The 21,380-nt window shown below is 42.0% G+C and overlaps 1 protein-coding gene across 5 annotated transcripts in view; it reads left to right on the top strand.

The window, feature by feature from the left end:
* FAM222B (family with sequence similarity 222 member B) overlaps positions 1-21,380 on the top strand; it is a 98,987-nt gene that overhangs the window by 62,104 nt on the left and 15,503 nt on the right. For 3 of the 5 annotated variants that reach the window (XM_072138276.1, XM_072138277.1, XM_072138278.1), the window contains exon 5: positions 20,203-20,333. In XM_072138276.1, the coding sequence (XP_071994377.1) occupies positions 20,312-20,333 (22 nt within the window). In that variant the 5' untranslated portion in view covers positions 20,203-20,311. Of the gene's footprint in view, positions 1-19,800; positions 19,986-20,202; positions 20,334-21,380 lie in introns of those variants that run through there. The other 2 variants (XM_072138275.1, XM_072138274.1) reach the window with 2 other exon arrangements.

The following is a 21,380-nucleotide window of genomic DNA, read 5'->3' as shown; positions in this document are numbered from 1 at the left end:
CAGTCTGAACAGTAGCCAAGAGGAGCGAGTGAGCGGAGACACAGAGATGAGATTTGGCAGTCAGTTCCTCTAGTCATTGCAAAAGGGTTATTTTGCCTGACCAGTGCGATAATTGATCGACTCGGATAGTCTTTCACAATATAGGAATAAGGGTCCCGGCTGCAATTAACATGAATCCCATTTACAATTTCCTTGCCTTGGCCACAATGGTGGAATGGAGAGAAAGCAATCGGACAACGTCATTCTCAAGATGGTGCCCAGTCTGTTTAGCAATCCATCAACACACTTGCGAGCAGAACGGCTGGAGCAACCGAGTTGAAACTTTTTGATGCTTTTCAATGGCCCCATAGCTGTGTATGAGATGTGTCAAGTAATGAAGCTCATCTACAAAGTGAATGGGGAAGAGATTCCGTATACAACCGATGGAGCTGTTTTTAAAGGGGCCCTTATTTTATGGACTGGTCAAATTACATTTATCTAATTTTACGTTTAATTCTATTTTTTTTTTTTTATTTGATTTCATTTTTCTAGGTGTAAAAAGTCCATGAAGGTGAAGCAGCCTCATTTTTCATGTAGTTACAGCCGGTGCGCTGTCAGTTCTGTCTTTCTGCCATCTCCTTTCCAATTTCGCATAGCTCACAGCACAGAAAATGCCCAGCAGGGATTAAGATGGAAATAGCTGAAGTTAACATTATTTAAATGACTTAGGAGTTAGCAATAAGATTAGTGTGTAATGGCCTAAAAGAACGCCAGTTTCTGACTTCCAGCTGAACTTTCTTATAACATTAAGCAGAATGTGATTTCTGCAGCCAGGGTATAAAGTCATCTAGGGATATAACAGCCACGGCTGATTTTATAATGTTCTTGATGTCCATTGGCTCATCTTTATATATTGCTCTTCTTTTCTAGACCAAACACAGTGCCTGTGATGGGAATCCTTGCATCATATGATACAAGAAGTCCCGGCTTCCACACAAAACGGCAGCTCCGAACTGTATTCTTGATAACATAAATTACTATGATGCTTGGAGTCCCGTTCCCTTCACTTAAGTTGGTCTGTGAAATTCTGTAAGTCTGTTTTTCACAGGCGGAGCACAGTCGTGTGCAACTGTATTGCCCAAAGCATCCCCTGAATCTTCTGGTGCCAGAACAGTCTATCTTGGAGATCTACAGAGTATATTAGTTGATTATTTTGTAATCTTTATTTTTTGTCCTAAAATATTAGGAAAATAATTAATATAGATGAGTAAAGGTATCTTAAAGGAGTTTTCCAGGAGGATCATTGTGAGAATGTTAACCATTAGATGCTGGAACTAAGCAAAGCCTGAAGCTTTAAACCCTGTACTCCACAATTATGTTGTGGGTTGGGTTATTTTGGCTTAAAAAATTACCACATTTACACCATTCACAATACTTCTGAAAAGTAGTTGTGAGAGTGCGTGGGCCTAACTTGTTGATCGGTGGGGTCCCCGTGATGAGACCTCCACAGGTCACTAAAACGAGGGGTCTGGTGGGGTCCCACTTACCTCCATCGGACCCCTCATCGCTCCATCAGAGTAATGGAGCAGACCATTCTGCTCCATTAATCTCTATGGAGCTGTGGATAGGGCCTAACTTGTGTTCATGGGAAAACCCATTTAACCGCCTGGCCCTTTTTTTTTTTCATTTTAACATTTTCGGTCTTTACTCTCCATCTTCCCAAAGCCAGAATATCTCATTTAGTGTATAGAAGGAAAAAGTTAAATTGCAGTAACATTGACCAAAAAACACATTTGTGGCAGCTTTCATTGTGTGGGCCATTTCTCCTTATTCTTTGGGTCAGTACAATCGCGTTGATCCTAAATTTACATAGGTAGCTCTGCAAGAAAAAACAATGTCTGTATCTCCTTATTCTAACCCTCCGGCAGGATTTATTATAGATCTTATGACATGGGATTCTTGGTAAGGGACATCTATCGTCCCTCAGACCAGAGACCACTACAAACCACTCAAATAGACTCCAGGGTCCTCAGTGGAGGAACTCTTTCCACTAGTACCAGGTTTTTGAAAGCGTTCCACAGTATCATGGGTGGAGGACAAGAGTTCTTCAATTTCCATGACTTCATTCATTTTGAAGGCTGATGGTGGAAGGCTCTGTGTTGTTTTTTTTTTTTTTTTTTTCTCTCCACAGAAAACGAATACACGTAAAATGGAGCGTTTGTAGATCTTTATGAGAATCTTTCTGTGGTTAAGGAGAAAGCATGTATGGCCTAAGACACAGTTACTTCTAGTATTCATACATATTTTACACCAAAATGAGGAGCGGACAGAATATGAACAAAAATATTCAGCATAGTGCCATCATGCTCTCTGCATCTCCAGCGGGCTGGAACCCAGGACCAATATGACATTAATTTAAAACCAGCTTCAGCGAGAGCCGATCGATGCTTTATGGGTCAGCGTGAAGATTCGGTTCCTCGGTTAATTTTAAGTCAAGTTCTGTTTCCCCTTCAATATAGAGAGAGTGCAGCTGTTTGGGTTGCACAATTAGAAGACAATAAGACAAAAGTATGCTTTAAAAGCTGTGGCCAAGCTACGTTGATCAAAGCATTGTAATGAGGTAGGTTACAAAGAAAGTGAGAAAGTTGGAGGCAACGCCAAGGGTCCAAGACAGAAAGTTCGGTATATGCACCCAAGTCCTTCGAAGATGGCCAGACGTTAGCAGTACCAAAATGGAATACCCGAAACCGTCCATCTAGAGAACGCTGGTTTACTGAGAACTATAAGTAACACAGGATTCCAAAGAACTGTGACTGCAGACCAACCCCAAGCAACAGACCATTAGTTCCTTTACTTCGTAGCATGTGAATACTAAACCGGCACACACTAAAACAGCCTCGGTAATGGAGGTGAAACAATTTAGAACTTGAAGTTGCGAGAATTGTCTTAATTATTTTTTTAGTATTTAGCTCAGAGGCCGTCAGCTCATGAACTTTCAGCATTCTTTATCTGATCTTGTTTTTTTTTCTTTCTCGCTTCTATTTTGTAAGTCATTTGAGCTGTTACGTCTTGGCATACGTTCCTGGGAATTAGCTAAGCTGCATGCTGTCATGTGGCACGTGTTAACCGCAAGTGTCGGCTCTTGTTTGTCCGCAAATGCTCAGAAACTGTTTTGTATGTAAGAAAAACCACTTCATGCCAGCCCCTGTTTCATTCAGACTAGGACTTCAGTTCAATTACGTCCAATTAACTTTTATTGCAGATAGCAGCGATAATTACTTCCAAAAACTGACTTGCCTGTGGTTATCCCAGGGCTAAAATGTTAGCTTGATGGGTTTTAATAACGTGAAATGACAAAGTACTAGCCCATCTGTCCTCTGTTCACTCCTTTATTGCACTCCCCATTCTCTTCTAGATACTTGCATTCTTTTCAACGTCCGAAAATAAACCGAGTCCTGGTTATTAGGAGAAGTGAGATTGCTGTCAGCTTTATACTGGAAGCATTACGCATCATGTGGCATTATTCCTGCTAGTGATTACTGCCTGACTCTGTATGTTGTGTACTCCATAGGAGAGGAGGGTTATTAAAGTTTAACAAAATCTGAAGTCCAAGGTCCGTGACCTTTAAACACATTACAGTTCACATTTTGGCACAGCTAATGCCAATACGGCCATTTGAGCTCCTGGGTCATGCATGGGGCTGCTTTAGAAATGAGGTCTCTAGTGCATCTGATTGTGCCTACACTGTCACATTCTGGATTATTTACAAGTATAGTTGTAGATAAATCATGCTATGATATAAGATGTAGTGTTTTACAGAAATATTCTACCATAGAAGCCTTGCTTTTCTATAGACTGCATATACATATAGCTTTCATTTGAAGCATGAAGCTGCAGACTATTCTGAAGTGAGTTCCGAAATTCAGGTCTATTTGACTTACACTTGACGTAAACTATTTACCTGCGAAATTGATGTCCTTTAGAGCTAAGGCACCACGCACACGAACGTATTTGGCGGCCATATTCTAGCCATAGCAGAAGTGCATTGTGCATGGAACGGGACGGTAGGTACACGTGTATCATGGTGTTGCCCCGGAAAAAAGACAGGAGCATTTGCATAGCTCCTTATGGAGCTCCTTCTCCAGACAGCCGTATGCCTGGCCAAATTGTAGCATACATTCCTGTGCATGGGGCCTGAAGCAAATGGCTTTGGTCGGGCCATGTGGTGCCAAGGACGGGACTCCGAGCATCATATTGATCAGGGCCAGCGCCAGAACTGGGCGTACCCAGGCAAGTGCCTGGGCCCACATAAGGCTTTACCTAAGGAGTCCAGGTGGATGAGGGGGGCTGTATCAAATAAATCCATAGGGGATGAGGGGAGCTTTCTATAAAATAACAATGAGGGAGCTGGTTGGAATTTTAAACTAGGGAATATTTAAGGGAATAGGACATCTGTTTTAATTTCTTAATTTTTAATGTCTCCATGTGCTAAGGGGCCTACTGAGGCTCTGTTACCCAGGGGTCTACTGAAACCCGGAACCGATATTGTTGCACGATACAAATAGTCCCCTCTTCCCTGCTCAGTATAGCCGTGTAGTAGGTAAGCAGCGACTACTTGTATCATATATCAATATGATGCTTGGAGTCCCGTCCTCGGCACTGAGGTCAGTCTCTGAAATCAGGTAATCACACACTACTGGATTCACAAATCGACCACGGTCATCCAAATAAGATTTATTTCTATTGGAGACGATGGGACAAAGAGAAAACTTCCAAAGCTTCCAAATCTTATTTTGGTTATGTAGAACATAAGGCTATGAAGCTTGGTCTACAACACAGATAAGATAGTATAGATAAAATTCTAAAGATTCTAGTAAGTTGACTTAATTCTTGCGGAACAAAATATGGGGAGGCATTTTCAAATTTCACGTGATCGGCCACATAAAAGGAAGGATAACAAGTCTATAAAGTGACCTGTAATGATTGGATTACGATAAATGCAATGTTTTGGACGATCACTTTAAATATATTCCTTTCAAGGCAGAAAGACGTTCTGGTTGTTGCTGTTATTTTTCCATTTTCTTTTTCGAAGACCTTTCTAAGCTCCTAATAAGATCACATTAGTCTGTTAATGTTACAGATGCCTAATTTGGTGCTACTGGCATTATGGAATATTCAAGAAAGTTAAAGACTCCTAAGGGACATGGAGTCATAACCCTGAAATGAGATAAGCTAATTGGAATGAAATTAAAAAAGTGTTCCATAAGTAAAGAGGATGTATTGGATGTCTTAAAGGGTTCGGAGAGGTGGTGGCGTTCTGTTACTCTTCCTTGTTATTTGTACACTCCAAAATTTTGTATATTTCTGAAATAGAAGGTTATCTATGTACAGAGGAAAAATGTGAAAGCATTTTTCATGTTTCTCAGTTAAGACTCACTTGTGTTTTGTCAGTAGGGGTTTAATGCTTTAAGAGAACCCGTCATGCAAAATAACCCCCCTAAACTAAATATATTTTCATAAACTGCCATTAGAAAGCATTGCCTCTATCCCTTCATTGTCCCTCTACATGCCTGTAAACCTAAGCAATGAGGTCCTAAAGCTGTATGCAAATGACCTGTGAAATGTCCAATGAAGCATTAGCATATTCAAGCTGTCCACTCTATTCATGAGTGGGAGGCACAGCCACACCCCCAGTGCTTGACTGACAGCCTGTATAATGATGTGAGGCTGTATAATGATGTGCTTCCTGGTGCTGGTGGCCACGCCCCCTGCAGCCTGTGTGTGCATGTGTGTGTGTTTAGGAGAGATACAGCAGCTCCATGTTACAGCAGAACATGTCAGATTCATGTGTGACTGATGTCTGTGTCTCTCACCTGTATATTAGGAGGATGCAGCATGTCAGCAGATGCAGCAAACACACTAGCCATGCTTTACTATACATTACACACAGACATGAGCAGGGGGAGGAGAGGGGAGGGGTTACATCACTGCCTCTGACCATGTGACCAGCCTCATTTATATGATAAAGAATAGATGATTTTATAATGATGTATGAAATGACTAGATAAAGGCTGGGATGGGATCCTTGTGAGCTGCTCCAACAGGTAGAGGTGACAGGACTAGTGGCAGAGACCTGATGACAGGTGTCCTTTAAATTTACAATAAAATGTGTTTTCCGTGAAGACGGCGAACTTGGGCCAGGGTGCAAAAAACAAACAAAAGAACACTTACTTGCCCTCACGGTTCCACTTCACTTTGGTAGTTCTGGTTTCCGGGACTGCAGACAGAAGGGGTTAACTGGACCTGCTTCAGTCAATGAGTGGCCTCCTTTGACTGGGGCACAACACCAGAAATATAGCAACAGGAAAAAAATATGTTTGATAATTGATAAGCAAGAGACACTCCTAGATCCAGGCAATGTGACTAGTAATCTATTTATATTGTTATCCATGGCCTCTCTCCTTCTGAGATCAAATTTTTAAAATGATGCTAATGAGCCAGTAGGCCATGTTCACAGGCTGTTACACTGTGCAGGAGCACTTCCTCCGCCCACTGTGTGCTGAAACTTTCTCTGTTGCAGTGACATCAGGCAGAGTGAGCAGGGAGAGCGTGAGACTGGGTGTAACAGCCTATTAAGCAACAGCACAGAGGGCCTCTCGTAACACCCCCATGAGTCCTTCTGGCTCATTAGCATAGTTGTAAAAGTTTATTTTAGAAGGGAGAAGGAAATGGATAGCAAATATTAGAAGATTATTACAGTCACTGTGCCTGGATCTATGAGTTTCTGGTTTATCATGATGGATTTTGATATTTTATCATAACTTCTTTGTAAGTTTTTCTTTGTTGTATTGCAGCCTTAATTTCCCATTCTTAGGTGAATGGCCTCCTGCTCCTTATCCTTTACTATCCTTTCATATTTGACTCCGTGGTGGAAAGGGGTGGCTGACCTATGGTAACCCTCTGTTTTGAAAGGCAGTGCTCAGCTATTAAGGTGCAGTAATGGACTGTGACCGACTGATCAGGGCTGCTGATGGTAGATTCTTCTTGTTACCCATGGTGAAACTTTTTTTAATGTTATACAGTAATGAACAAAGGATGTTTGTAGGTTACATACTGGATAGTATGAAAATAGACCACCTGCTGCTGTAAAGGTGGGGATGCTTACCACTGAGCTTTTATAGTAACATTGGATATTAGTCTATGTTCTTTTCTTCTATAAATACATTGCAAAGAATGGTGCTCAGGTAGTTGCTATAAAGAAGAGGAAAGACCGCAACCTGTATAGCTTCTGAACGATGGTATGGGAGATGCACGTAGAAAAAGCTACAACATCTGATAAAATTGAAGAAGGCACTAAGCCTATATTCGCACGAGCATGAAAAAAGAAGCAACGTTTCGATTCGACAAAGATTCATGGTGAATCGAAACGTTGCTGCTTTTTTCATGCTCGTGTGAATAAAGGCTTAGTGCCTTCTTCAATTTCATCAGATGCTGTAGCTTTTTCAGTTGTAGTTGCCATACTGTTTAACTTGACACTAGGAAATGTTTTTATAACAAAGTATAAAACTTATATATGGACAATTAATTGGTAATTTGGTTGACTATTACCAAAAAAATATATATATATATTCATGAAGTTAGTGAGATGTAACTGGCACTAACAAAGTTGTGAGGAACTTTAATTTATAGGGGTTTTTCTAGTAAAAGCCTCTTTTGGGGCTTAGGTGCCAAAATAACGACCCAGATTTATCTAGAATTGCACATAAATACATGTGCAGACTGGTTGAAGTGTTTGCATTAGTATTGTGTGGCGGCTGCGCTGTGCATGCTGCAACATGATTCTGTGCACAGTAAGGGGCGTTCTGGTGCACGCAGTTCATGCACGAAGGGTGTGAGCAGCGTGCGCAACATTCATGAAGACAAAGATCCATTGACCCCCCGGCCATCAGTGACAAATAATGACGTGGGAGTTGGAGCAGGCTGAGTGTACTTTGTTTTGCACGGTGCAGTATTCCGTGCGTAGTGGGTTTGGAAAGTATTCAGAACCCTTTAAATTTTTAATTCTTTGTTTCATTGCAGCCAATTGGTAAGATCAAAAATATATATATATATATATATATATATATATATATATATATATATATATATATATGTGTGTGTAGACGGCCTGCCCAGTCCCCACCCACAATATAATTCCTGTAGGAAAAAAAACAAACACTTTACTCTCCTTTCGACGCCCCCCCCACCAGGTCCTCTTCTATATTTCGATGCTCCGGCATCGGCTCCGTGTTCCCGCACGGTCCGTTGCAGGGATTGAGACGTCAACCGCTCACTGACATCATAGTGTGTGCCGAGCGGCTGACGTCACAGATTTTAATTGTGAATTTACCATGTATAAAAATAAATCTCTGGAAAGTCTGCAGCATTTTGATATAAAAGTAATATTTTTATGTTATTTTCATTTGCCTTCAGAGAAAAGTCCTTTTTTTTTTTTTTTTTTAATTGCAGCCATTTTTTTTTTTTTTAGCTTCTGGCACATTCTTCATGTACAGAACTCAATGTCTTATTTTTTTTCCCCTAACTATTCAGAACATTCAGTATGTGATATGAGAGCCTGGAGCTTGTCGCCTATATCGCTTCTTACTCCTGATAGATTATTTTTTTTTATTCATCGCCACTCATTTGTAGGAAACTTCTCAGAACAGAACTCAGAACAGCAGTTCCTCTATTTGATCTTGCAAATAATTGGAACAAGTCTATGTTCTTCATACCTGATGTCTCCACATAATTAGCCTCTGAATATTTTGAAGGGAATTTTCAATTTTGATATTGTGGGAGATTTCCGGCTGATATCTTAATGTTATGGCGGTGACTTCCCAGTTGCTGTCTGCACATAAAAAAATACTTCTCCTCCTCACAATGGATATACATATTGTGGGTTACCAATTATTTCAGAAGGCCAATGGCATTAGAACACCCAATTAGGCTTTTCTTTAGTTACTTAAAGGAAATCTAGCATCAAAACCCATCATGATAAACCAGGGACACTTGCTCATAGATTCAGGCACCGTGACACTGGTAATCTTCTTATATGTGTTATCCACGGCCTGTTTCCATCTAAATTTAATTTATAAAATGGAGTCTGAAGGGGCTCGTAGGGCGGCACAGTAGCTGAGTGAGTCGCACTTCTGCCTTGCAGCGCTGAGGTCCTGGGTTCGAATCCCACCCAGGTCAACATCTGCAAAGAGTTTGTATGTTCTCTGTGTTTGCGTGGGTTTCCTCCAGGTCCTCCGGTTTCCTCCCACACTCCAAAACATACTGTTGTTTAGATTGTGAGCCTCATGGGGACAGGGACCAATTTGACATGCTCTGTGTAATCTGTGTGCGCTATATAAATAAAGAATTATTATTATTACCCTCCCGCTGTCTGATATAATCTCACTGCAGCAGAGGAAGTTTCCGCACACAAGGGGAGGTGGAAGTGCTTCTTGCACAGTGTAAAAGCCTTTGAAGCTACAGCATGTAGGGGCTATAACACCCCCAGAGCCCTTCAGGCTCATTTGCATAATTTTAAAAGCAGGCCATGGATAACAACTATAAAAACATTACCACAGTTTCAGTACCTGGATCTATGAGAACGTGTTCCTGGTTTATCGTGATGGATTTTGTTGATTGATTTACTTTAAAGGATACTTCTCTTGAACATGCAAAACAGAAGAGCAGGGAGCAATGTATAGAGCAGGAGGAGTAAATAGGTTTATTAGTCTTCTGTCTGCAAGCAGCATGTTATAGATTAAGAGGATCAAACTGATTGTACGTATTGTTTAATATGGAGGCAGCATGTTATAGAGCAGGGAGAGCGGTGTGGATTGATAAGTGTCCTATCTACAGGCAACATATTGTTGAACAGATTCTTAATAATGTCCTATCTGTAAGCAGTATGTTATAGAGCATCAGAAGCTGTACAGATTTTACATCATGTCCCTTCTGCAGGTAGCATATTATAGAGCATGAATAGGTGAACAGAATGGAGTCCTATATGTAAGCATCATATCATAGATTTTGAGGAGCAGAGTAAATTGTACATGGTGTTTTATCTGCAGGCAGAATGTTATAGAGCAGGAGAAAGTGAGCAGATTGTACATAGTGTTAGCAGACCAGTGGGGGAGTCCAACTCTGTGACCACTATCTCTTTGCAGAGTTATACAAGGTGGTCTACAGAAAACATAAGCCTATTTCTCTTTTGTGGGTTTGTACAAGGTAATACTCTTTTGGGTTTCTCTTACAGTACAATTGTTTTGTCGCTTATAGCAACATGTAGCTTTTTATCTAAGCAGAACAGTATAGATATGACTGCGGCCCTGCAGTCTGGTGGTGCTCCTTGCAGTGGGCTATAGCGTTGTGTGTTGGTATGCAAATCTACAAACGCTTCAGTCAATACAGGTCTATGTACACACTAACATACAGGACTTTGCTGCAAATAAGTTCCTAGACCTCCACAACACAATCTATGACATTGCTGAAACTGAAATTCTTGTCTAGGAATATGGAACTTGTGTTGTAGAATGGGTTCCTGAACAAGATGGGCACAACTTTGTATTCCTGCCAACATCGACCTGCAATGGGTAAGTATGTTCTTATGTTATTTTGTTTAAGCTACACAAGAGAAACAAAACAAGGAAAGCGGCCCATTCCTCTCGATCTGATGAGACTAGAAGCCCTGAGGACCCGGCAGTACTGGAACCAAGGTACATCAGGGTAAGTTCATATAGGTTTTTTTTTTTTTTTTTTCCTTTGCATAAAAACCACTACTTTCCCTTTGTCAGAAACTCCCTTTAATACATACAATCCCTTTAAATAGGCTTTCCCACAATAGATATTTGTCACTGAGCCACAGGCTTTGTTCTTCTTGTGTGCTTCGATTCACTCATTTGGAGCTTCAATGTGAAACCTCCCTGATAACTACAAAGGGGGTCCTTATAATGTAACTTAAACCTTTTTGAAGATTTTTTTTTTTTTTTCAAATTCAGAAATGAGGGGATAACAGATAACTTTTGTAATATACGAATATTACTTATTAGCCTTTTTTCTGCTAGTTTCTTCTATAGTGAGCATTGTAGCTAAAACTCCATACACTTCAGACAGATAAGGAGGCTAATAATTAACTTTTTCCGTTCCTTGCATATTTCCGTTATTATTTCAGAACTCTGAGGAGAGGAGATTATCCAGAGACATATATGTTTTCAATAAAGTATATCTGCATTATTTATTTTTCCAGTTTTGTTGAAAGTTTAGTTAAACTTTAACCCCTTATTTCTTTATATTGCATTTTCAGTACTTCAAGTATCTGTAGCTAAAGAATCAAGTTGTATGACAAAGTGCCGCTGGTATCTATATGTACTTTTAGTTTATATCTTTTAGTTTATGTATGTAATATGTGCCTTGTTTCTGCCTCGTTTGTATTTATAGAGTCCTTTTTTAATTAATTTTTAATTTTTTAATTACATTGATTTAGTATTTTAGTGTCTTTAATGTTAATTTGAGTATTTACAGACCTGCCATCCTAAATATCGGATGATCGACAGACTTTCCCTTACTGTTCAATTACATTGTGATACACTAGAAGAATAACTTCTATAGATTGTCATCAAGGGATGAGTTAAAATCCAGCATCAGTACTGATCCGGTGCCTGCAGAAGACGGGGCTCCCTATGGGAGGAAGACGCTTTTGATGAGTGAGAGGCAGGAATGAATGTGACAGTTCTGCGGTAGTCATGGGAAAAGAATCTGTAAATGTGTGATAAATGATTTGTTTCCTTATTATCTGTAGTGGGATGACAGAGCTGCGACAACCCAGCTTCCCTACAACCCCTGAAGTGCCAGCGCCCGTCGAATGGGTATTTGCCTTGGCAGTGAAAGGGTCGAGAGGAGAGACCTGAATTGTGTTGTCATTGCCATTTCCAATAGGCGGATGCTGGGAAAATTTGCGTGTGGAATTCATTCCCTTCATTTGTATTCATGGGCTGGTGAAAGGCTTGTTTGAATTGTAAATGGTGAGGTCACAGGACGTCTTTCCTAATGTATTTCGGATAAGCTTTGAAGGTTGGAAGCCAGTATTGTGACTTTGCTCCTTCTTAAAGGCCTTTGAAAACACTGCTTATTGCAGGCTGTGAGAAATTGCAGGTCTGGCTTTTATGAGAGCGCGGCTCAAAGGCTCTTCTTCAGTAATGTAATGTAGATTACCATTTTACTTCTGATGGCGGATCATGCCAAGGCCATTACACGCCTTACTTTTTCCTCGCTCGCCAGGTATGGAGCAGGTTGTGTCAAGGTCTCTTTTTCTAGTGGTGTTTGTACGAGAAGAGCAGACCTTGGTCTCGGCGTTTTATCTGCCAGTCTCCACCGCCCGCTAATAAATTTCGAGTGACAGGTTCAAGAAGGAAATTCTGTACGCATGGTGAACGTGTGGAGCCGCCGAGACAACAGGTTATTTTCAGATTTGTTTCACTTCAGCAATTACAATTGACTTTAGATTTCAATAAATAACGTTTACAGATCGCACAAACCATGAAATATTCAGTATGTCAGAAAATACTCCAGGAGAATGTGTGTGGTTTTGTTTTTTTTAATATTCTTTCCTTGGTAAATTTGACAGCCAGATTGTGCAATAGTTGAAATAGAATGAAAGACAGAGATTTTAAAGGGGTTGGCCACTTTACCTTATGGTTTTTATAATGTGTGTGGAGCAGGATATAAGGTGTACCAGTTTACATGTATCAATAGGTCTCCACTGGTCTTTTACCTCATCAACCGGACATTACTTTCCATAAAATGGCGGCAGAGGGAGGGTCATGTGATCTCTGTCTGTCTATCAAGAATCGACCTACAAGGACCATATTCTAGTATTCATGAATATAAAATGAAGGTCCTGGCAGGGCAATTGTTCATGGACATCACATGGGGCAGCACTGTGGCTTAGTGGTTAGCATGACAGCCTTGCAACGCTGGGGACCTGGTTTCAAGTCCCAGGGTCAACATCTACAAAGAGTTTGTATGTTCTCTCAGTGCTTGCGTGGGCTTCCTCCCACACTCCATACTGGTAGGTTGATTACATTGTGAGCCCCATGGGGACAGGGACTGATTTGGCAAGCTCTGTGCAGCGATGCAGAATCTGTGTGCGTGAAATGAATTATTATTATTACATGACCCTCCATCTGCGGCCATTTTATGTTCAGGAGTGTCCGGCTGATGAGGCAAAAGACAGGAGGCTTCACTTTATATATCAGGAAAGAATTGTAGAGCATTTAATAGATGTGTATTGGTGTATTACCTAATATCCCGCTCTTCATACTTACACACACATTACAAAACACATGAGGTAAAGTGGCCAACCCCTTAGTAGTTATCCTGGTGATATGTGATAGAATTGTCTTGGCTTGTTGGGAATTTAGGAGGTCCAACAGAAATTATCTTCTATTCCTCATATGCTTCCATGAAAAAGTGTAGCTTTTATCATGCCCTCCTATAACTTGTATCAGAACAAATTATGCAGGCTGAACGTACACTTATCTCTCTTTATATTCTAATACAAGATTTATAAAATTGTGTTCTCTGTCCATGATAAGAAGGGCAGGCATTTTACCAGAGCCATAGTGTAGAGCAGACGTATCAATGTCTATGGAGAGGTTTCCAGTTTTGCTCTCTGGAGATGGGAGGAGTTTAATGATTTGCGACAACATCTATTGTCAGTAGTGATGTAATGATGGGTCAGTGTGATCTATATAGAGGTCATTGTACAGGGAGGAGGAGGAGATAAGCTGTGACATCATCTATTGTCAGTAGTGATGTAATGATGGGTCAGTGTTATCTATATAGAGGTCATTGTACAGGGAGGAGGAGATAAGCTGTGACATCATCTATTGTCAGTAGGTAACACTAACCCATCATTACATCACTATGTAGAGGTCGTTGTACAGGGAGGGGGAGGAGATAAGCTGTGACATCATCTATTGTCAGTAGTGATGTAATGATGGGTCCGTGTTATTTATATAGAGGTCGTTGTACAAGGAGGGGGATAAGCTGTGCCATCATCTATATAGAGAACACTGACCCATCACTACGGACAATAGATGATGTCACAGCTTATCTCGTCCCTGTACAATGACCTCTATATAGATAACACTGACCCATCATTACATCACTACTGACAATAGAGGTCATTATACAGGGAGGGGGAGGAGATAAGCAGTGACATCATCTATTGTCAGTAGTGATGTAGTGATGGGTCAGTGTTATCTATATAGAGGTCATTGTACAGGGAGGGGGAGGAGATAAGCTGTGACATCATCTATTGTCAGTAGTGATGTAATGATGGGTCAGTGTTATCTATATAGAGGTCATTGTACAGGGAGGAGGAGGAGATAAGCTGTGACATCATCTATTGTCAGTAATGATGTAATGATGGGTCAGTGGTATCTATATAGAGGTCATTATACAGGGAGGGGGAGGAGATAAGCAGTGACATTATCTATTGTCAGTAGTGATATAATGATGGGTCAGTGTTATCTATATAGAGGTCATTATACAGGGAGGGGGAGGAGATAAGCTGTGACATTATCTATTGTCAGTAGTGATATAATGATGGGTCAGTGTTATCTATATAGAGGTCATTGTGCAGGGAGGGGGAGGAGATAAGCTGTGACATCATCTATTGTCAGTAGTGATGTAATGATGGGTCAGTGTTATCAATATAGAGGTCATTGTACAGGGAGGAGGAGGAGGAGATAAGCTGTGACATCATCTATTGTCAGTAGTGATGTAAGGATTATAGAGGTGTTGTCTAATTTTGTTTTTGTAATGAAGTTCAAACAAAACCCCTACAAAACTAATTGGGGTATGTATAAACATAGTAACAAAAAAAATAAAACCTTAATGGTGTATCCATATCTGGATATTGACCTTTAATTAAACTAAATAAATCTGCCATATAAATACATTTCTAAAATTGGATGTTGTTTATTAAATTTAGCTCCATCAGTAAGAGAATCCCCTTTAAATCATCCAAAATTTCTAAAGAGCGTACTACAAATTAGGTCATTTCAGACAAAAGACATTTGCTTTGGCATTACTGAGTGATCCCCTGTTCTGACAACAAGCTCAATGTTCTTTCCACATACGGATAGGACATGTTCTAATGCACCAAGTTAGATTGGCAAATGGGGCACATGCAGTCTGTAGGTGGGTATCTGACATAATGTTATTTTATACGTCATCTAAGAACTTTGAAACCTTTTGCCGTTAATAATGTGCCTAATTTTTTTGTTCTGCAAAACACATATCACATATACATGTATTCAGCCACTATAGTGTTTCTTTACTTTGCATTAAGAGGTTGGGCTAAAGTTTTTTTCTTGTTTAAAAGTATGGTTATATCTTATTATTGTAGCCATCCTCTGCTTGACCTGTATATGTTCTGTGTAAAGAATGTACAGCTGCAGTCTCCATGTTCATACAGAGTAAGGCTACATTCACACACATTTATGGGGGACGTATATACGGCCGACATATATACGTCCCCTATACACTTCTATGGGCTCACGGCCCTGTACTGGAGCGGTACGGTGCAGCACACGTGCGGCACGATAGGACATGTCCTATCTTTTCCCGTGATACGGCGCCGTACGCTGTATCTTCCTATGGAGAGGGGCGGGGGTGAGCAGCGCTCATCCCCTACTCCTCTCTGCAGCGCCGATGTATGCCCGCCGTACTACGGTACGGCGGGCATACATAGTGTAAATGTAGCCTATATACGTCCCCCATAGCTGGCAATGGGTGCACGGCGCCCTACGGTAGCGGTACGGTGCGGCACACGTGCGGCACCGTACCACTCCGTACCTGGGAAAAAGATAGAACGCCGTGCGCCATGTATCCCTATGGAGAGGGGCGGGGGTGAGCTGCGCTCACCTCCTCCTCCTCTCCCCGTGCACTGCTGTTGCCCGCTACGGTATGGTACGGGCGGGCAACAACAGTGTGAATGTAGCCTAAGGCCCTCCGAACTTGCACATGGGTGAACATAAAGCTGCGTGCAGGAGACTCGCTCACCCCTTCCCTCTGCATTGGAAGACGACTGACCAGCGCAGTAATATGGGAAAATATAGGACATTTGCCATATTTTTTTCATGCTCTGTCACAGTGAGACAGCATATGCTCAACCGCATCATGACCTCATGTTCGTGTGTAAGAGGCCTAAGTTGTTCTTTGAGCATCGCTATCTGTTTCTGATGTCTTCTTCTGTCCCAGGCTTATCCTACTGCAGGGTGTCTAAGGTTAGGTTCATATCACATTTATTTCCCCTTTGTTTTAAGGATGAGTTGGTCAGAGGTTGAGGAACCATCCCTAAAAAGATCTAATGGCCTCCACCATGCGTATGTATTGCTCAGCAAGATGGAAAGACGTAGCGTTGCTCACCCCTCCCCTCTCCATAAAGAGCCATGTAGCCCGGCTGTATGACAGGAAAAGATAGAGCATTATGGTACCTAATAATAATTCCTTTACTTATATACCACACACAGATTACGTAGCTTTTCAGAACTTGTCAAGTTCCTGTCGCCATGGGGCCTACAATCTAATCACCCTACCAGTATGTGGGAGGAAACTAGAGGACCCCCACGCAAACACGGAGAGAACATACAAACTCTTTGCAGATGTTGACCCTGGGACTTGAACCTAGGTCTCCAGCTCTGCAAGGCTATAATGCTACCCACCAAGTCACTGTGCTGCCCCTAATCTCTAGTAACCAGATCTAACCACCACACACTGAACATAGCTGACTGTTTCCTATGTTAATATATTCATATATTTATTGATGCCATTTTTGGGTAACACTGTCTGTATTTCATTTTGACCAAAAAATTGCTATTTCCTGAAAATGCTATTTTTTTTAATGGTGAAATAAATGGTGAAATTTCTTCACATTTATATTTTTATTTTTGTTTAAACTTTTAAAGAACTTGAACTTCTATGATCTTGATTAGTTGGGGATTGAGGAAACATAGGTTTTATCTAATAAAAGTGGTTTTCTTGGCAAAACCAGTAATGATCTTAATAGTGCATCAACAAAGTGAAATACCTGACACCATTGCTGCTCTTTTTAAAGTACATGAGAACAGTTCCTGCAACAAGCTGGGATGGGTCTATACTATGGAGACAGCGGTCTGCATCTGGATCTATCCATCGTTCTGGAAACCCCAAATAAGATTAGTTAAAGAGGACATTTAAAAAACAACATACGTGGAGATGAACATAACACTCTGTAGGGGGCTGTTACACAGATTCAGGGACACTTTGAATTTCCTTTCTAGTCTCCTTGTTTGCTGAAATATTGGTTGCAGTATCTGACCATTATAATCCTCTCTACTGTCAGAGAGGAGGTGCTGGGAGGGGGCGTGTGTTATACTAATCATCTTTGGCAAGTAGAAGAACATAACACACGTCCCTACCTCTGCTCCAGCTCCTCCTCTCTGACAGTGTAGAGGACTATAATTGTCATATATTTTTACTGATATCTCTGCCCCCGTGGAGGCTAGAAAGAAAATTCTTAAAGGAAACCTACCACTAAAAAGTGGTAGGTTTATACACATATACATGGCACCAGCTCAGGGTGAGCTGGTGCCAGAGCATATTTTTGTTAGGGGAACAAAGCCCCTATCGCAGAATTATAAGTTCTATTAACTTATAACTCTGCGCACCACACTTGGGCTCGGCACCATGCGCGCGCCCGTGCGTGCGCCGGATTCTGAAGTGCAGGAGAGCCGGTGACGTCACCGAGTTCTCCGGCACACGCGCGCGCCTGCGCAATTTAGCACGGGGAAACAGGTAAGGTAACAATAACTGTTTACTGCAATACAGTTGAGAATATGAAACTTCTAGTTAGTAGAACTTGTAAAGGACATTCGGGTAGAGGCACTGATAGGAATTCATTCATTTTCTCCTCACAGTTGGAAATCATGATACTTATTGCAAGAGAGAAAACACCCTAACCCGGATTATTCCTTCATACGTTCATATATCTGGATGGGTTTGGTTCACATTTGCATTAATTCTGTTAGGTTGATCTTTTATAGGAGAAAAGTCACAAAACTGATGATCTTGAGGAAATATTACAAGTGCAGTGTTTTCACGATTAATAAGGAGAACCACTTTTTAAAAAAAAATATAATATACATAGGATGGGGCCGCACACTTTTTATGTGGATCTGTCACATGATTTGCATTCGCAGTGCCCAATGGACCCCTCTAGGACTACACTGCACAATACGTTACACCCGGCACAGGTAGAAGTCAGCAAAACATCAAAACAGGGCATGTAAAACAGGTAGAGAACCGTGTAATAAAAATAATAATAATAAAAAAAAAAAAATTATAATAAAATAAATCTGTGCTGCACAGGTAAACAGTAAAAATATGGACAGAAAGAAGTATAGGAAGAATGTTGTGCGTGAGAGCGGTGAGGTACATGTAGCATTGGTACAGAATAATGGTACGGATAGCAAAGAGTGTGCAGAGCAGTACATGCAGTATTGGTAGAGAGTAGTACGGTACATATAGCACCAATAGTATGTACTTAAGGTTGAGAGTGGTACATATAGCACCATTAGTGTGTAGTAGAAAGTGATACAATACATGTAGTATTGTATGGGTAGAAACGAAAGAGAGAGTTGTTACGGTAGATATAACACCAGTGATATGCAGTACAGGCTGCACTATTTATCGGTCCCCATTGACGTCTGTGGGGCCTGGTCACAGGGCGCATCGTCTCACCACACTGAAAAATATAGGACATGTTTTATATTTCGGGTTGTTGCGCTGACATTGTGCTGCTCTATGATGACGGGAAGGGTGAGCAATGTTCACATTTGCTTTGTGAATGTACCCTTAGTATGTGGTACAGGAATAGAGTGGTATGGTACGTATAATGCCAGTACTGTGTAGTAAGGGTGCAGAACACTATAGGAAGTAGAGAAGGAGTGCAGAACAATACATATAGTACAGGGAGAGGATGGTACTGATTATGTAGTAGACCTCGACATTGATTAAATAATTTAAATGGCTCCCAGCGTCCTACTGTATCCTCCCCACAGGGATAACCGCCGTGACCTCTCAGTACCGCCGCAAACATAGAACAAGTCCTGTACTTTCTTCCAGGTAACGAAACTGTATTGTGGCCATTGATGGTAAAGATATTTACTGATTCAGCACAGAAATAGATCCATAACAGAATCATTTCCAGGATCTCTGCTACCTGTCACCCTACTCCCCTGTCATTGTGTCATCCATAGAAATGGTAACACCGCAGGTGTGCTCTGGTCCTGTGACATTACTGTGTATATACCCTGCAGCTCAATAGTAAAGCCATAGACACTGTAACTGATCTACATCTACATCACTGTTCTATATCCTGCTTCTATGGTAGAAAACAAAACCGCAGGTAACAATGCAAATGTGAACAGGTCCTTGGCTGTGTAATGAAGTCTGTGTTTGTTTGTTTTTTATAGCAATTTCTATGAGTGACTCGAGGGGTCATGATATTACTAATGTTTGGGATATATCGTGTATTATAATGTGTATTTCCATACGCTGTCAGTATCCGCACTATAGTGGCTGATACCCGAGTACAATAGCTAGACTGATAATCTGTGTAATTATATCATGCAGGAGGAGGAGCTGTGATGTACGTGTCCGTAGCCGCGGCTCCTCCTACTCCTCTCACGGGGTAATGGCGGGGGGCGGGAGCGAGCTTCACTTGTGGGAGGAGGAGTTTGCGCATGACGCCACTACGCACCGAGGCCGTTGCGTACTGACGTCACTTGTGCCGGGCGGACCAATGGGGAGAGTTCAGCCCCTTCTCTCAGTGCCTGCTGATTCACCAAATAGTAATCGGCAAATCAGCAGGCACTAGGAGGACGGGGCTGATCTCTGCCATTGATCATCCGATCCTGCCCTGGTAGGTGAGCGCTGCCTCCTCTGCGGCCTTGCCGTCCCCTCCTCCCTCTCCCGGCCGCCGCCGCTGCGCTCCGTGTGTGCTCATTGTTCCCCGGGTGCGGGCTGGGTGGGCCCCCGGTCGCACATTGGCTGCAGCGCGGCCCTCCTGTGGCTACGCCCCGCAGTGTGTCTGCTGCTGCTGCTGGCCCCGGTCTGACCTGTGCTTTCTCTCTCCCTGTACAGTGCGAGGCGGAGTGTGGCGACCCCCATGCGGTGTTAGTGCAGCTCTGCCATGCTGGCCTGTTAGCCAGGACCAGGGGACCTCGCCTTCCTGCTTCTCCCTCAGCCGCAGATGAACACTGGACTTCAGAAATGTAAGTGCTCCATGTCCGGCATTGTCCGGGCCCGCAGGCCTCACTGCAGAGGAAGGTCATGATGTGTGAGGCTGAGCGTGTGCCCTATATCCCCCGTGTATGTGCTGCCCTGACTGTCCTCCCTATGCACTAGCGGCCGCTGCCCATTATGGGTGAGGGTCCATAACCTTGCAGTGTTGTAATGCATGTGCCCCCTGTATAATAAGATGGGACAGCAGTAACATATCATGTCTGCCAGATGGGGAGATCCCTTTAAGTAGGCCTCACAGGGAAGGGTGTGGGGGGGGATGACAATGTCACATTGATGGTGACAATCAAAATTTAGGCAATGGTGACTTGTGTCAGGCCCTTACAATGTTACATATTCCTGCACTACTTCATGGGAGGGATGGCAGCAAACCACTACACCTCAGAAGCTCCTTGTAAGGCTGTATTCACACCAGAGTGCAGCTTCTCCAGTCCTGTATTTCCTTGCTGTATGAATCCCATATATATTTGACGCTTTTCAGCCGTATGAGCATTTATGGCACCGTAGCCGTATAAAATAATGATGGCTGACAGAACACTCCTCCTACTCCTACAGGTATATCACGCAGTATACGGTGCACGACCGTATGTAACCCGTATTGTACACGTTCCCATAGACTATATGGGGCATACGGAAAGGAAATGGGACAAGCTCCAGATTTTTTTTTTTTTATACACCTCACTTACAGTACAATGGACCGTGTAATATGGCCATGTTGCCCATTGAATGCAGCCTTAGGGAAAAGACCCATTTTATGTACTTTTGGTATAGAATTGTGTCACCTGCGAATATATAGTCACTTGATTCTTGCATCCCATCTATTTATTGACCTCAGGCACTTTCTGTTCACCGTTTTGCTGCTCTCAGGATTTAAATGGTTTGTCTGGGATTTTTTTTTTTTTACTGTTTTCCCTAGGGGAGTATGAAAGTAGCTAACAGCACCAGTTCTCGGGCACTGCGGCGTGGCATTGAGTCGCCACCACTTTCTTATTCTATATGGAGGCTCAGCATTTTGTCTG

Source organism: Engystomops pustulosus, chromosome 2 (assembly GCF_040894005.1).
Source record: "Engystomops pustulosus chromosome 2, aEngPut4.maternal, whole genome shotgun sequence".
Taxonomy (NCBI): domain Eukaryota; kingdom Metazoa; phylum Chordata; class Amphibia; order Anura; family Leptodactylidae; genus Engystomops; species Engystomops pustulosus.
The sequence above is the reverse complement of the archived record's forward strand: the minus strand, read 5'-3'. Positions and strand labels throughout refer to the sequence as shown.